The sequence below is a fragment of the Tupaia chinensis genome, unplaced genomic scaffold (genome assembly GCF_000334495.1).
Source record: "Tupaia chinensis unplaced genomic scaffold, TupChi_1.0 Scaffold144262_1, whole genome shotgun sequence".
Classification (NCBI taxonomy): Eukaryota; Metazoa; Chordata; class Mammalia; order Scandentia; family Tupaiidae; genus Tupaia; species Tupaia belangeri.
The window spans coordinates 1,233,835-1,252,176 of NW_006204120.1; the positions used below are offsets into that span (position 1 = coordinate 1,233,835).

Consider the following 18,342-nt stretch of genomic DNA (forward strand, 5'->3'; position numbering starts at 1 on the left):
CTGCTGTTCCTACAATTAAATGTCTCATGAGTCCCTTCACATTGCTCCATCTCCACTGTCATGATTGTCACTAACATTTCTTATCTGAGTAACTGCTCTCCTTGTTGCCAACTTTCTCATACTCCCATCAATGTTCTATAGGGCTTACAAAAGTCCTTTGTAAAAATACATCTCTAACCCTGCTACTCCCCTGATTAACACTCTTGAGTGATGTCTTACAGCACCCTTTATCTGTTAGTAGCATTACCACTTATCATGTTGATTCATATTTGCTTATGTACCCTTTTCTGTTTTCCCCACCAGACTCAAAAGCATGACAGTAAGGTCTATGTCTTGTATTCCCAGTATTCAACACAACATCTGGCTCAATAAATCCCAGTTAAAAGGGTGATGCTTGAAGAGATAAAGGGATTTAACAAATGCCTCTTCATATCTGGGTGTATTAAAGAGATAAAAGTGTTCCTGGGAGGATTAAACAACCCAAGAAGGAAATTAGAAAAAAGTAGTCTCAGAAAGCAAAGAAGAATTAAAATAAGTGGAAATGTTAGTGGATGGGAGAAGGTAATGAAGAGAACAAGGAGGGGATAGAAACCTGCCTTAGTCTTCTCATGAGTTTGAGAGCCAAGCTCTTTTCAGAGTGGCAGGAAACACAAGTGCTGACAGTGAACTCAAGCTTCTGAGGAGGAAACAGCAAGCTACAAGCCAAGGAACCAATAAGAGTGTTAATTGATAATGTGTTTGATAATATCTTTTACTGGACTAATATGCAATGTATTCGTGCTGGGAAAATTCATTCTGCAAACTATAATGATATACTGTGATTCAATGTATATATATTAAAAATAAAAATCACTGCTGTAGAGTATGACTAGTGGTCCCAGGAAAACACCTCTTTCATGAAAGCTTAAAGAAAAAAAGAGTGTGTTAATAGACATTTGCAAAGATGAGGAAGGTTTTTTTATTGGTTCCAAGTTGATCACTGGCAGGGGATGGGACTCTGTTGGATATGCCCCTCCAGCAGCTATAGTGAGGGGCGCTGCCTTTTAGGAACATGTATTTGAGAAACAACAGATGGCATGCTAAGAAACTTGGGGCAAAAGATCTGTGCCAATACAAGTCATGATAGATAAATAAATATTGTTGACATTAGTAAAGTATATTTCAAAAAGTTTAATAAAGAACACTGTATAAACAAATGGCCAGAGAACATCCAGCAAGTACTACCAGTTGCCATGCAGGCCTGGGCAAGAAACTGGCAACCAGGGATTCGGCTCTTGCTCTTCAGCTCTCCTTCCAGTGGATGATTATAACTTTGGAAAAGAAACCAGGGTATATAGGAAGGGAGCAGCTGGTCACACAGATGGTGTCAAAAGTAAGGATTTGATATTGTGGAGTTTGGTTTACGGTGCCAAAGGTGGGGACTCTGGAAAGGGACAACATGTTTATTGAAAACTGAGAAGAAGTTTTCAGGCAACACTTGACCACAAGAGAGTTATTTTGAAACCTGAGATTAGGGAGTGATACTGTTTGGCACAAGTGCAAACAAACAAAATCGTAAACTAGATCATACGGAACACATCACACATGGCATAGGAAGATGGATGGTAGTAGAGGAGGAATTCACAGTTGACAGAAAAGAAATTGGTTTACATGGCTATATTCTAATTTATCAGGAGATGTAAATAAGTTTAAAAGCTATTTTTTAAAGAATTATTTCCTTTATCTTATTTATAATTATTGTTATTTTTTTTAATTTGACCAGAGAGAAACACACAGAGAGAGAGAGAGAGAGAGAGAGAGAGAGAAAGCAAGAAAGCAAGCTGCTTGGTCTGGAACTTGAACCATGGTCAGCCATATGGGAGTCCGGCATCCCTAACTACCATATCACCTGCAGGCCCCTAAAAGCTAAATTAAGTTTGAGGAATACTATGATCTAGATCTCACTGTGAAAACTGTACATGGAACATTAATGCAGTAAAGGCTTTGAGAAAAATCCACAATTTACCTGTATTTAACCCAGCATTTGCAAATGTTGTTAGGCCACATAAATACTTATGTGACATCCACCCTATCCATCAAGAACTATGGGACACTAATGTTCCAACACATTAGTTCAGAAACCTGGATCTATACCAATGTACAAAGCATTGATAACAAAAACAATCAATCACAACAAAAGCTTCAGAGAACTAAAACAAAGTAAACAAATATAACTATAATATGTAGAGGCAAATACTCTCTCATAGAGAAAACGAAACATTGGAGTATGGGATTTAGTGTTGGGTAATAACAATACAATGGTATTTTAGATGCAAAAAACAAAGCCAATGTACTAACTCAAGTAGTACTTCACATGAATAAAAAAAGAGGGAAGTTCAACAAAGCAGAAATGGAATTATGGTGTGGAACATTTGGTGATGATAAAAAAGGAGGAAAATCGAAGAGGCGTATTTGGGAGAGCTCACGACAGCACACCAGAAAGGCCTGACATGACAGTAATAAGTGATTTGATTTCTGGGGAAATCATTTTGATAAAATTGAAGGTTATAAAAAATTTACGCCTTGCTTTGCTGATAATTTTAACCTCTCAATATATTGAAGAAGCAGTGAGGAATGGGATTGAGTGTCAGTTTAATTTTAATGAATATGGAAATAGTGGTTGGTCATTTAGAAATATCAGAAACTTTGGGAGAAAGCCAAGTATTCATAAAATCCAGGCTCTTCATAATCCTGTCAGAGATGTTTTAGAGAGGATTTCTTAGAGGGAAGGTTGCACTAAATAATCTTTAAGTCCCTTCTGAAACATTAAAGACTGCCTGTAACATCCCATCGTCACTGTGAAGAACCCCAGAGATGGCCAGCATGCTGAGTGAGAAGCACCATCCCGTGGCTCCACAGTAATGTTGAACAGAAACAGCATTACACACTGGGAACAGTAAAGAGAGCACAAGGTACTTCAGTTTTGATAAATTATAGATAAGAATTTAAACCATCGAGCTGGAATCAAAATAGATCAATAGTAAAGAATAGATACTTCAGAAATAGATAAAATATACATAAGAATTTAATTTCTGATAAAAGGAAGAAGCCATTGAGGATATGGAAAATTGAGACTATATATCACCTTCTAGAGTAGAAAAGCTATTTTATATGTGGAAATGAAATGAAAATTCATAAAGAAGAAAGTAAACATAAAACTATTAAAAAGAACCAATGTGAAGAGGCAAGAAATGACTAGAGGAATGTTTTTAAATAATATGAAGTCCAAGAATTAATATGCTTAACAAATAACTAAATACAAGCTAATAAAAAAATGAATAAGACTTCTATTTGATAAATGAATACAGAGTAAGAATAATCTATTTATGAGAGAAAATGAAGGGAGAAATAGAAAATAAATAAGAGTAGTTATAAAATAATTAAGGTAAAATAACAGGATGCCATATTTGTATATCAAATTAGTAAATACTAAGTACATAGGTATAGTTTGGAAATCAGTTGCTCAGCACATAAAAAAAAATTTAAAAATTTGTTATAGGATGCATAGGCTTATCACAGAGAAACAAAGACAGAAAGAAAGAGAGAGAAAGTGAGAGACCCTCTCTTCCTAACAAGGGTAGGATGGCCATGCAGCAATCCCTTCTCTTCCACTCTCTTCTGAGGATTTTAAGCACGCAAGCACACATTGCCTGTCATGTTTTTCAAGCCATCAGGCCCAGGACTCACACTGTGTGGTGCACCATGTGGGTTCCAGCTGCCTTAACCAGCCGCCAGTTGGCCCCACAAGAAGACATTTCTAAAGTATTCATGTTTTTGAACCTACTATTACTATTAGTAGGGAAATAATTTTAACTGCTGAAAAGCAATATGGATAACAATGACTATTGTGATATTATCTGTGCAAAAAGGAAGAAAGAAAGAAATAAGAGTTTATATTTAATAAGTGTTTACTACATGCAGGTACTAGGTAAGTTATTTTATGTAAGCTATCACAATTAAATCTCATGATAGTTCCATAAAATGGATATGATCACTATTTTGTAAAAAAAGGTAAATGCTTTTTATATGCTTAGAAATATTAAATTCTCTAGGGAAACTTGGCTAGTAAGAGTGAAAAAATGAGAATAGTCTAAATGTAAATAGTAGAGTGGTTAGGTAAACTAGGGAATATTTATTTGCTAGATTACTTAAATTTTTAATATGAAAGTATAAATGGAAAAATAGTTTAAGATAGAACATTAAAAAAATGCATAATAGGAAATTTTATGTCCAGTATGACTGAAACACTTGTGTAGAAAAAAGACTGGAAGAAAACACATAAACATTAACCAAATACAAATCAGTGACTATGAGATCCTGTCAACAAATGTAGTCGTTGGGCAATGCTGAGAAAAAAGCAAAGTGCACTTAAATTGTCAGGCTGCAAAAATGATGAAGGGAAGCCCAGAAAGACTCAGAAAGGTTCAAAAACAGTTTAAGCAATTTGGCTAATACAGGAGATAGAGAATGTAATTTGGAGCAGATACGGTAAATCTTCTATAACGAGTAGGGCTGTAATTCTTTTCATGGTAGGTTGCTAGGAAAATCATAAATTGGACATGGTTAAAATGTCAGAAGACTCAAAATCATAGGAAAAATAATGAATTATTGAAGTTTTGGCTTACTCTAGAAGGTATACGACATTTTCTCAGAGATATGGAAGGTGAGACAAGAGTAAAGTAATTTCTGCTATATGAATATTTCAATTAGGCAGCTGGGAAAACTTGGATAGAAAAATATAAATCTTTACTCTCAAGTTATTTGAAGAAAGTATCTATTTAGATTATCTTTTATGAAAAGGGGCTTGGATAAACATATATTCAAGACACAGAAAATCTCATGTATGTATACACATACCCACAGCAGATAAATCTTCAATTATATGAATTTTATTGCATTTTGCAGAATTTTAGCAACATTCTAGGGATAATGTTTTATAACTCAATCGTTGTCTTTCTTTTTTCCTCTGTATTTTCCTGTCTTTTGTACATTATCATGCATTTTCTGTCATAATAAAAAGAAAGGGATAAGGGGCCAGGTGACTGCTCTGCAGAGTGGTAATGAAACTGTACCCACATGGCAAAGGTCCTGGATTCATGTCCCAAGACTTCCCTGAGCATGTCAGTTGTGCACATAAGCCAGTGATCCTGATCAGCTAAGACTAGGGGTGGACTGTGAAGACCCTGTTGAGAATGCCTCTCTCTCTCTCTCAACCTGTTTTTCCCTCTCTTTTTTTTTTTCTGTTAGGAAAGAAAGAAATAACTTATTAATTGAAAAATTAAATAAAAATATGTGTATATGTATGTACATATTTATTTATATATACATATACACACTGCATATGTACATACACATATAAAATGTGTTGTATTTCATTTACAATTTTTCGACTATGGCCACTTTTTTTAAAAAAAAGAATTATTTTAATTAACTTTATTTATTATTATCATTGTTATTTTCCAGTTTTTGATCAGAGAAACACACACAGAGAGAGAGAGAGAGAAAGTGAGAAAGCAAGCCACCAGGTCCAAGACTTGAACCGTGGTCAGTCATGTGGGAGTCCAGCGCCTTTAACCACCATGCCACTTGTTGGCCCTCGACTATGGCCACTTTTGATCAAAAAACAAGCATATTTGTTTGGTCAATTCACATAAAGTGCACAGATTTGTGGGTAAAGAACCTATAATAGTAACATTCTAAAAGCACTTTGTTTCTATTTAATGCACATCATCTACCCTCACTAATGTGATGACCCGAAGTGCTCTGTTCTCCCATGGTAACAATGGCCACAGTATAATAACTGTCAGCTATTTTCTGTAAATTCTGAGAGGGCAGGGATCATGACTGCTTCTTCACTGCTGGAGACCCTGCACTAGATGAATGTCAAAGTGTATATTTATTCAATGAATGAATGAGTGAATTAGTGAGTGAATAGGTACATTTTATTTATATCTCCTAAGTTAGCTTGAAGTTTCACTTTTCTGATAACATCTTACCTCAGAGCCTCAGTGACCGATGTAGATATTATTAAATTACTAGTCTGTAGCACTACTTGACACCTGTTTTTACATATTTTTGTTGCTGTTTTGGTTATTGTTTTTCAATTTAGGGAAACATGCTCCTTAAGGACACACATTTACATGTATGCATGTATATGTACACATATATATGTGTGTGTCTCTGTGTTTCTCTCTCTGTGTGGACATGTACACATATTTGTACATATATGTGTGTATACAAAAACACTCATACACACATATGTGTATGTATACACATATACACACTCATATACACATCTTCATTTTCCAAAGCACCTTTTATAGGGCATATGTAAAATCATAATAAATATGTGTTAAATTAAATGATGTAATCTTTTAAATGACTTTTGACTTTGTGACCTTTCATTTTCATTTTATCTGTTTAATGCATTATATTATGATTCCCAGTCGTGGCTGGGAGAAAACAGGGGATTTAGTGTCAGTTGAGCTAAATTTCCATTTCGGTGCCAGAAAAGTTATCTATACTGATCTACAATTTCCATATTCATGAAACGAAAACATTAACAAGCATGTATATGTGTGGGTCTGTGTGTTTCTCTCTGTGTGTGGACATGTACACATATTTGTACATACATGTGTGTATACAAAAACACTCATACACACATATGTGTATGTATACACATAGACACACTCATATACACATCTTCATTTTTCAAAGCACCTTTTATAGGGCATATGTAAAATCATAATAAATATGTGTTAAATTAAATGATGTAATCTTTTAAATGACTTTTGACTTTGTGACCTTTCATTTTCATTTTATCTGTTTAATGCATTATATTATGATTCCCAGTCGTGGCTGGGAGAAAACAGGGGATTTAGTGTCAGTTGAGCTAAGTTTCCATCTCGGTGCCAAAAAAGTTATCTATACTGATCTACAGTTTCCATATTCATGAAACGAAAACATTAACAAGGACAATAGCAAAAATAAGTGAGACCAGCAGTTGGTGTAATGGTTATGTCTCGGGACTCCCACGTAGTTGACCGCAGTTCAAGTCCTGGACTTGGTAGCTTGAACTCATGCCGGGCACATGTGTGTGCGTGCCCAAGATCCTAAAAGGAGGATGGAAGAGAAGGGATTGTAGCGTGGCCATCCCCCCTGGGGGGTGATTTCTCACTTTCTGTCTTTCTGTCTCTCTCTGTCTTTCTGGTGAGTGCACATGTCCTATAGCCAAAACCTCTCAAAAAAAAAAAAAAAAAAAAAAGAAAGAAAGAAAAAGCAAAAATAAATATCTATTTATCTCGAGGGAAAAAGACATCATGTCTGTGAATGAGTTTTGAGTTTTATAAATTGGAAAGCCAGTATCAGCCTCTGTAATTGGCAATTTTAAAAATGCAATTGATGTTGCAAGGCTACAGAGGGTAGCACACAATGTATAGCAGTAATAGGGTGGCTTTTTCAGAGAACAAATATTGGACAGAAGAGCAAGGTGATGTGGAAAGGAATCTCAAGCACAGCTTGCCAAGTATGCCATGTTCATACATCAAAGACCATGTTCAACACTTGTGGTGTGGAGGGATTACCGAGTCACAGGCACCCACGCCCTTTGGTACTGTTGCAAGCATCTTCACAACCAGAGAAAGCTTACCAGACACAAGCTGCTGTCCAGGCAACCCCACGGGAACCATGCCCAGGTTATTCATGGCTGTTGCCCAGGCTGTGGGATCTGTCACGGCCATGTTGAGCTGGGTTGTGTCTATTGCTATACTTCCCAAACCATCAGCTGCTGTGGGGGAAAAACAAATTGTGACTTTGAGTTAATAATAGGCAAGGGTGTTTGTTTTTAAAAGAAATCATGTTGCTTAGAGATGTGAGGCTTCATTTAGTGCATTCCCAAACCACAAAACCATAAAACACTATAATGTACAGCAGTGTTTTCTCTAGACATAAACATAAAGTGTTCCCAAATACTTTCTGGGAGGAAACTTAATGATATGTAGTTTATATTATACACAGTGCACCATTGAGGAGGTACCCCTGGAAAAACACTGAAAGAGCGCTTCTTTCTCTCAGTGAACCATTAGTTACGTTATAAGGTTGAGAGGCAGCAGTACTTTCAGTAAAACAAGTCAGTTGGCTTAGGAGATTAATAATAAACAAATGCATCTATTTCCAAGTATAATTATGGAGCAAATACACCTTCAACCCATCTAACAGAGACATAATTGTCAAGTAGTAACTCTGGTCCTGACTGAGTTTATTAAATGTTACATATAACATAGTATCTTCTTTACAGACTTTTACATCATTACATTAAGAAAATATAGGTGTCTACTTAAAGTGATTTCTTCCCAAAGTATAGGCACTGATTTTCATAAAAGGAATAGAATGAACAATGCCAGTCCTGTGACCCAGTGGTTAAAGGAGCTGGCTCCCACACAGCCAGCCGTGAGGTTTCAATCCTAGCCCAGGTAGCTTGAAAAACACCACTGGTCCATGTGAGTGTGTGCCCCAAATTCCTACAGGATGGAAAATGGAGAAGACGGAATTGCAGTATAACCATAACCCATTGGGGTTACTTTCTGTCTCTCTTTCTCTCTCTCTGGCAAGCACATGTCTTTTCTGGCTTAGAAGTAAACAAAAAAAAATAAAGTAACACAAATTGTACTGAGCTAAAAAAACAGCAGACTATTTCAGATTTTACCTAATGGTTTTGACTTTTACTATGAGGTCATTGGAAAAGTCATGACATATTTTTCTATGCAAAAATGCATCATGGCTTTCCTGATGACTCAATAGTTCTGTATTCTGATTTCTTTAAGGGCCCAGGTTCCTGGCTCAGTGCATGTTTTCTTAGCTGGACAAACTCCACTAACTCCTGTGCTGGCTACTGACATTTACCTGCAGCCATCATCTGAGGAAGCTCCTGGGGACACGAAGTGATACTCTCAGCTCCACACACATCTACCATTGAATTGAGAGCATCTTGGGGAGCAGGAGTGCTTTGATGGCTGAGTGCAGGGTCCCCTCGGAGATCATCGGATTCTGTAAAAGGGGACAGAAGTGTGGTAAGAAGCCATGACAGTTAACTGAGAGAACTATAAGGATAAACTATAGCCTGTTCAAAAACAGAAACAAATGACAAGGACAGCTTCCCGTCTTGGATGGCACAGAGGCAAAGCAGCTTGCGATAGGCCCTCAGTGGCTGTTGTATGGCTCAGTTTTGGAGTCCTGTGAGATATGGAGGTCAACCCATCAACTTACCTAGAGCCAGGGCAGGCTGAATAAACAGCACCTTATAGCTACATCAAAATGCCTTGCTTCCTACTGAAAAGCCTTCACAAACGGGGGCTTATCAGTTCCTGCACAGCCTTTTCCACACACTGCACATCAATGGAGAGGGTAGACTACGGTTAAATATATTTTAAGTTCAAAAATTAATTGATGTTGTTATTTTGGAAGACGGTCATCTTTGTATTCAGAAAGGAAAAAAATCTGGAGTAGGAAGAAAAAAAGCAAGAGCCCATTCATAGTGAGGCTGAAAAAAGGCAGCTACCTAAATTATAATAGTTAAAAAAAAAATTATAATAGTTAGCAAAGGCAAAGGGAAGAATTATATGCTGTCTGTAAAAGAAGATCTGGAGGCTGAGGGGGTAGCAAAGGAAAATCATTAAGTTAATTAATATAAATTTTTCTTAGAATTATACCTTTTATTCATGTATTTTTTAAAGAATTATTTCATTTAACTTTATTTATTTTTATTCATTTATTTTAATTTGACCAGAGAGGGACAGAGAGAGAGAGAGAGAGAAAGTGAGAAAGCAAGCCGCCAGGTCCAGGACTTGAACCACAGGCAGTCACAAGGGACTCCAGCGCCCTTAACCACCACACCACCTGCCAGCCCCTATTCATGTATATTTTTATGAGACTTTTAAAGCACTTTTCTAATCAATATAAATAACAGTACAAATTAAAGTTAAAAAGTTCCTCACTGTATCACACTATTTATAAAATGCAATGGTTTCTCTCTACCCTTAGAAGTGTAAAAACAGAGCATTCACACATCCGTATTTCAAGTACACACTCACCAGTTCAAAACTTAGAGGAGTGCCCTGACAAGTTTGATCTTAAGTAGATATAACAAATAAGTGTAAATGTTTCCTTTTATTTTGGCATAAATTCAGAAATTTTTCTAAATCATGTTTCAGTAAATGATAATTTTAGAAATTGAGTATTTTGGTTTGTTTGTCAGTGTATCTAATATTAAGTTTAAATCTTTCATTCTTTTATTTCTCTGATTCTTGGGTGCAAGAATCAGTTATCCCTTGAGCACTATACTGTCAAAAAGAATTTACCAGTTGAGTAGAAGTTTAATTCAATTAGATGTTTAGGTCTCAATAACTCAGAGATAGGTACGTGATGATCTAACGGTTTCTACGGTCTCAACAAATCCATATTCCTCAACGAGAGGGGTACCTGAGACAGTGAAGAACTTTTTTTTTTTCTTCTCCAATTGTCTATCAGAAAGATCACACATCTTCGTCATCAAACAGTGAGTAACTCAACTTGAGGAGCAAACTATACTCAGAACAAATATTTTATACCTTGCCATTTAACTCTGCTATCCAAATGAATTTGGAATTTGTTCATATATTGTATATCAGTTATGTTAGGGAACAGGTACCATCAAAGAGATCCTCACCACATAAATCTAATAGTGCAAGTAATACGTCACTAACTTAAATATCTGCCCTGTCGCTGCCAACTCACCAGACATATTTCCAGGATGAAACCTCACAGCACTTTTCTCTCTCCATCCAACCATTTCAGAGCATCAAGACAGAGTCAGACTAGAATGCGTTCCTTCTTTTACTCAAATAGCCCTGTACTAGAGCCGTTTCAGATCATTGCAAGGTCACTATTTGTCTTACTTATCTCTCCAAATGAAGTTTAGTTGGCTGGCTTCCTTCTAGCTCCAATTCTCCCCAAATGCACATTAATCATACCTTTTTTCTGTCTAATGAGTCTGCAGTTCTGGAACACTATATCAGAGAACATCCCTGTACTTTGTAGGCTTTATGACTTGTGCCTGACCGACAATGTTTCACCTTGACTTTCTACTATACTATTTTAGAAATGGCATTAGCTTTAGCTTCCCTCGGCTCTGTTACTGTTCCAATGGTAGTTTTCACCTTAGGAATTATATTCCTTAAAAGGGCATCCAGTGTCCTGGAAGCCGGTAGCTTGTACCAATTCTTTTCATGATCATCTTAACAAATAACAACTGCTTCACTGAAAACTATAACAAACTGCTACTGTTTCATTGAAAAAGCATTGCTCTGTGGGTGAATGTGATTTGTAAACTTTGGTTTATTTTCCAATAGAACTCTGTTTTTCAATTTTTTATATCTCTTCAATCCCAATCCAACGGTTTTAATGACACATCTCTTCATATCTACTATGTAACTAAGATGGTGATTCTAAAGTAAATTCTGTCACATATTCAGCACTTCCAATAGCCCTAAGGCTGCCATGACATTCTTTATAAAATCTAAATTGATTTGATCACTTGACTTAGAAGAAAAGTGATACTTCTAATCAATTACTACTTAGTAATTTATGATTAGTTGAAGAGCTATTTTTGAACATTACTAACATCTATTGTTACTATTGAATACCTGTCTGTTTAAATGATTCAAGGCCATAATGCCTAATTTATCACTTGAATCAATCTTGCTGCGTTAGTTTTCTTACTTCCAAACTATAGAAAAGATTAATACTCTTAATAATGTTTATTTATACACAGAGATGTGGGGAGTTAAAAAATTATAGCTAATAAAGTACTTTGAATATAGTGGGTGATAATTTCTATTATTTTATTTGGAAGTGTAGTGGTTCCATTAAGGTACCCTGGGATCTTTGTGTTCTGGTAGATAATTATGTAATTAATTCTAAAACAGTGAGTAACACTTGATATTTCTAAAAGTAAGTGTTGCCCTAGTTTTATATGCCACATCTAAACTGTAGCAGAATATTTTATTTTTTATAATTCCTTTTAAAAATAATATAACTTAAAAGCTATATTAATTTTTTCTCTCTAGGTTTTTTTCCTGCCAATGCAACTGCCAAAGCTTGAAGAGATTCATAATGAATGATGAAATTGGCAATTTCTATTTATAGGTTTTAGTGAGGTATGATCACAAGACAATCAGATATACAAAATGCTATGGGTAAGAGTACAGTTTTGTCTAAATTTAATGGATATCTAATCTGTTCTTCTTTAAGATATTTTCAAGTACAAATCATACCCAATTTTATATAACCAGTCAACAATGGGTAGTCGTGCTCAGCATTTCATTGTGCTGTATCAGTGAATGAAACAATTTGTGAAATTCTCCAAGTCAATGAGAATACTGTTTGGCCTAAAAATGGGCATAGGCTATTCCCACTCTTAAACACAACCTGTTGTAACCTTTTCCAGCTTTCACAGGTACCAAGGACACACACAGTGGGAATAATGAAACCTGTCTGTAATTGTCCATCAAACACAGATGATTCTTAAAAGGGGGTGGGGTCAGCTAGATATTAAAGTTTTTCTTTATTTTTTTTTAAAGAGTAATTTTGTTTGATCTAAGTCATATCAACTTTAATAACAAAATAATTATATTGATAGAATCAAATTTATTAATGTCTTATGAAAAGTTAATAACAATAAAATTGTATCATGTGATATCCGAAACCTCATTTTGTAGGAACTCTTTATTAGCTTTGTCTTTCATTAGCTGTGATTTATATTTATCATAAAAAGAAAACAAATACTTTTACATCCAAATTTCACTCTCATCTTCTATCATGGAAAATCTTTATGTAATCCCTACAATACTCTTGAAGTTATGGAAATGTTTCATGGTTTAGGACAATATACAATATTGTTAAGAGACCAGCAGGTGACATAGAGATTAAGACACTGGACTTACTCAGGGCTGACCACGGTTCAAGTTCTGGACTTGGCAGCTTGAAATTCACACTAGGTGCGTGTGCCTACGGGCCCCAAGTTCCCAGAAGAGGATGGAGGAGAATGAATTTTGGTGTGGCCCTTGAGGAGATGATTTCTCACTTTCTGTCTCTTTCTCTCTCTGTCTCTCTGGTGATTATATGTTCCCGATAGAAAAAATTATAAAAAAGAAAAAGAATATTGTTAAATAGATGTTACTGATGTATCAAATCCATGATTTTTAAGCATCTGACTATAAATGATAAGGGAAACATTTTTCTCCCTATAATGGTAAACTAAGAAATTGCAGACCCGTTTTCTCATTAAGGGACAACTAGAAAGTTTAATATCTTTCATCAGTTTTTAAAAACTTTACTTGTTGGGGCCAGCAGATGGTGTAATGACTTTGTCACTGGACTCCCATGTAGTTGACCACAGTTCGAGTCACAGACCTGGGGGTTTCAACTCATGCTAGGCACGTGTGTGTACATGCCCAAGATCCAGAGAGGAGAATAGAAGAGAAGGGATTGTGGCATGGCCATCCACCCTGGGGGGTGATTTCTTGCTTTCTGTCTCTCTGTCTCTCTCTGTCTTTCTGGTGAGCGCACACACCCTATAGCAAAAATCTCTCCAAAAAAAAAAAAAATCAAAAAACTCTACTTGTTATCTCTTCAAATACAGAGACCAAAGAACACGGTTTAATTACTGAAGAGAGTTGCAAAATAGGCTTCTGAGAATGGATCCTGTTAACTACTGGGTTTTTCTTTTACTGATTATGGACTTAAGTGGAACCTGCAAGTTTGTGGGCAGAGTGGAACTGCTCTGTGAACTATGGTAAAAGAGAACATGAACACTGAGTGTTTTGAGGAAGAAGGAAGGAGAGATGTCTGGTAGCCATCTATAGAAATGGGACTACATAGTAGATGAATAACTAAAGCAGAATTTCTGGTGGCTCACTGGGAAGTTTGCACATAAATTCTTCCCCTGTTCCGTCTACAGAAATGTCAGCAAAGTCTACCTTGCTCCTTAAATCTTAGGTAGGAGTAAATTTAGTGATTTTGTATTATGCATAGAGGAGAGCACTTAAAGAGAATAATGAAGAGGTATCTGATAATGGGATTACCTAAGACCCTACATGATAAAGCATGATAAAGCTTTCAAGTCTGTTATATATACAGGCTGTTGATTACTTATTAATGATCAATATCTGCTGATGAATGGGAGATAGTAGTATTAAGGTTTTAAAGAACAGCTTAAAGTATCTCTGGCCGGCACATGTGCCCTACAGCAAAAAAAAAAAAAAAAGTCTTCTTTACTATCTAACCCATTACTCATATATTTATAAAATCACTGGACTCTTCAGAAGTGTCATTTTTTGGTTTGTTTTTTAGAGAGAGAAATTTGCTATAGGGCACATATACTTGCTGGAGAGACAGAGAGAGAGAAAGCAAGAACTCACCCCCCAGGGGATAGCTACACCACAATCCCTTTTCCTCCATTCTCCTCTTGGGATCTTGGGTTTTGGGGCACGCACACACATGCACCCAGCATGAGTTTTATGTCACTGGGCCCAGGACTAAAACTGCAGTCAACCATGTGGGAGTCCAGTGATGTAGCCATTACTCCATCTGCTGGTCCCAAAGTGTCACAATTTGATATACATCACATCATAGTGTACCTAAATAGAAATGCCATTCCTAAGTATTTTTTCAGTGTTCTCTTTAAGGCAACAAGACAAAGACAAAGGGGTACTACTCCCTCCTCTGTGCTCCCAAGGCACTCTGCCTCGCTCTATACCAGCACTTGCTACTTTAGATTCTAACTAGTTGCTTACCCATGTCTCCCTAATAAACTATGAGGTTAGAATGGTTAGCTGCATATTGCAGCTAGCAAGCACAGTACCTGGAATATAGTAGGCACTGTTTACATAATTAGTATACTTATAAATCTATACACTTATAAAATAGATTTTCAATGAGTCCATGCATGGTGAAAATAAATAAGAAAAGAAAAAAATGAAAGGAGAAAAAGAGAAGAAGAAGATAGTGATAAAGAAAGGAAAAAAACAAGAAACAACACTCAGTTCCAGGACTCAATCCCAAATCTTAAGAGGTTTGAAAGCTGAGAAACATAAGGGATAAAATCTCTCTTAGAAACTAAAACACAGATGAATTTGAGGTGTCAAAGGAAGACAATTTTAAAAAACCTGTCAAATCTTTCAAGATAAGTTTTTGGTGCACTTAACAAGTCATCCTCTAAGATTTAAGATTCCACACCTCCCTGGAAACCAATGTAGGGTCATAAGCAGGTTACAGTGACGTCTTCCTTTTGTGAGACTTCTTGCAGCTGCTCTTTGAATGAGCTAAAATCTATAAATAACTGCATCTTCAGACCCATTAAGCAGTGCATTAGTGTAACAAAGGCATATACGTACAGAACTAAAGAAGTGAAATCATTGGAAGAAAGGAGACGTTTCAATTTGGCATGCACTACAGAGGATAAAAAGCAGATCCGACCATTTCTCACACACGAAATTCCATTATGGGTCTGTGATTTCATACTCCATTTTTCTACTTTGTCTAGCAGCCAATTTTAAACTATAAATCATCTTCTATCTTAGGGAGGAAGTGGTTACTGAATGAATAAGGTTTTACTCATGATATGTCTGTCTTCAAAGAACTTCAGAGAGAGAGAGAGAGAAGGGAGAGAAAGGGAGATGACCAAACATCCTCTCTGTAAAATCATGCAATCAAACAAAATGGCCAAATTTGCTATAAACAGCTCACCTAGCATGGGTGGGAGAGTAGATAAAGCCAATTATCTTTTGACACAAAGAAAAATACTATTCAGCATTGCATATATAAACATTAGAGAAATGACAGAAGTAAAATGATTTTTTTAAGGAAACCTTTGCTCTTGAAAAAATTATGCTTCCTCTATTTCTAAATTGAAGAAATAACAAAAGCACAGTCTTAAGATATTAAAGATAAAGTACCTCACAGGGACCAGCAGTTAGCGTAATGCCTTTGTCGCTGGATTCCCATGCAGTCGACCATGGTTCAAGTCCCAGACACGGCGGCTTAAGCTCATGCCAGGTGTGTGTGTGTGTGTGCCCAAGATCCTGAAAAGAGAATGGAGAAGGGATTGCGGTGTGACCATCCCCCCTGGGGGGGTGATTTCTTGCTTTCTATCTCTCTGTCTCTCTCTGTCTTTCTGGCGAGCACATGCGCCCTATAGAAAAAAAAAAATCCTCTCCAAAAAAAGAAAAAAAAAGATAAAGTACCTGTCTTTCTATTAAATATAAAAAAGAGGCCTAGATGGTACTATGATAACACGTTAATTTCGATCTTTGTATAGATAGGTTTTAAAATATGAGACCTACATTTAGGCTATTTCAGATTTTCTGGAAAGGGCAATATTATAGTTGAAGACTATGAAATGTAAAAATGATGCTATTAATTCCCCTTATCAATAGATAGCAACCTAGCAACCAACCACATACAATCTGTTGTTTTCTGCCTTCCAAAATATACCTTTCATTACTTGACTCTGCTAGTGAGTAAATTATAAAAGGAAGCAATGTTATCAGTAAATATAACCTTAGATCCATTTAAATGAAAAAGCTATTTTTTGTTCCTTTTATAAAAAGACTTTTACTATAGGGTAATTGTGGTTGCTGGAAAGACGGAGAGAGATAGAGAGAGAAAAAGTGAGAAATCACCCTGCAATCTATTCTCCTCTATAGATTTTGGGCACACACTAACTTGATATGACTTTCAAGCTGTCCAGTCCAGAACTTGAACGGTCATGTGAGAGTCTAGCACCTTAACCACTATGCCATCTACTGGCCCCAAGAAGGGCCTTGCTTTAAGCAAAATTTTTCTAAACCCCTGAGACTCAAGACAAACCTCCCTGGGTTTGTAGAATATCAAGGTTTGAAGAATTAGATAAATTTTAAGAGTCCATTAATTAATTCCAACTTCTGGATACAGCAGTCTCCCAAATGTTCTTGACATACAATTGTGCAGCCTTAGTTAGCAATGGGTATGGTGATCACTTTTCTGAATAGTCTTAACAGTTCTCAAGTTTTCATTCCACCTGAGTCCTTATCTGAAGAACTGGAGATGTAAACTTGAATTTTGACCCCAAATCCTACTTCTGTAGTGATGTCTGTCCTTGGAAAAGTGGCTTTTCTATCCTTAAATAGGGATATTGAAATTAAACTACCATCTAAGCCACAAATTTGTAAAAGCAAATAAAGATATATCAGATCACTCTTGATTCCCCTCAATTGACAAGTTTTCTCTGTGTGTACACTTTCTCTATCCTCTTCACATTCATGTTCGAAAATTCGACAGAGCAGTAAAGTAAACAGAATGCTGTAGCTAAATGACAGCTTCACCTGAAATGGCAAAGCCATGGACTGCTGAGGAAGAACAAGAGACCACAGAGGAGTCACCTTGGGAAAGGGAGTGAAGCTTCTGGAACAAGACTTTAAGTATATTTCAGGCTTCGGACATGACCATCAGGAAAGGTGAAATCTGTATACCATGGTCACAAATCAAAGAACAATTTCTTATGCATGCACAGGACAGAGAGGCAACATTGCTCACCACTGGTCTTTTCAGCCAAGCTGATAGCAAGAAGCAATTTCTATAAACATTACTATCGTATTACTTAAAGGAAAGCCAGCAATATATAATTCTATAATGTACACTGTTTGGGGTTCAGTTTTCTCCTTGTGTACTCATTTCACACCTTGACCCAACCATGGAAAATATATTAAACTACAAAGTGGAACATTTTAATTGTAGTGAGTAAATAACTGACTCTTAAATGGCTGCAAACTTTGGTAAATGAGTTATCTATTTTCCAAAAAGCCTGGTTAGAGTTCTTTAATTTATGGAAATCTAACTTGCAGTAAAACTCGGGTCAGACCTGGACCAGCTTGAGCTAGCTGCTCATCCTGTTTAACATTTCTCCTAGTAGGGTCACAAAGAACATGTTAGTTACTCTTTAAACTAATGTGCTCTTAATGATGCCATTGCAACACAATGAATAAAGCATTAGCCCTGCTGCCATGAGGGCCCCAGGACTTATAGACCTAACAGGACTCAGGACCTTCTACTGGGAGGCCAGGGCCAGAGACTGCTTTCTATTTCTCTAAAGCACCTCCCACTGCTCTTAAGCATTCATGGCTGTAACCTGTGAGCAAGAACAGCAGGAGCCTTGGGTTCCCTGGGATGGTTTTAACTTCCATTGGCCTCACAAATAATGTGGTTACCTCATCAGGGGAGTGGGGCTTGATG

At 36.5% G+C, this 18,342-nt stretch overlaps 1 protein-coding gene across 8 annotated transcripts in view; it reads right to left on the reverse strand.

The window, feature by feature from the left end:
* ENOX1 (ecto-NOX disulfide-thiol exchanger 1) overlaps positions 1-18,342 on the reverse strand; it is a 548,245-nt gene that overhangs the window by 226,332 nt on the left and 303,571 nt on the right. For all 8 annotated transcript variants that reach the window (XM_027767432.1, XM_027767431.1, XM_027767428.1 and 5 more), the window contains 2 exons: positions 8,941-9,084; positions 7,688-7,825 (listed from right to left, as the gene is read on the reverse strand). In XM_027767432.1, the coding sequence (XP_027623233.1) occupies positions 7,688-7,825; positions 8,941-9,084 (282 nt within the window). The remainder of the gene's footprint in view (positions 1-7,687; positions 7,826-8,940; positions 9,085-18,342) is intronic.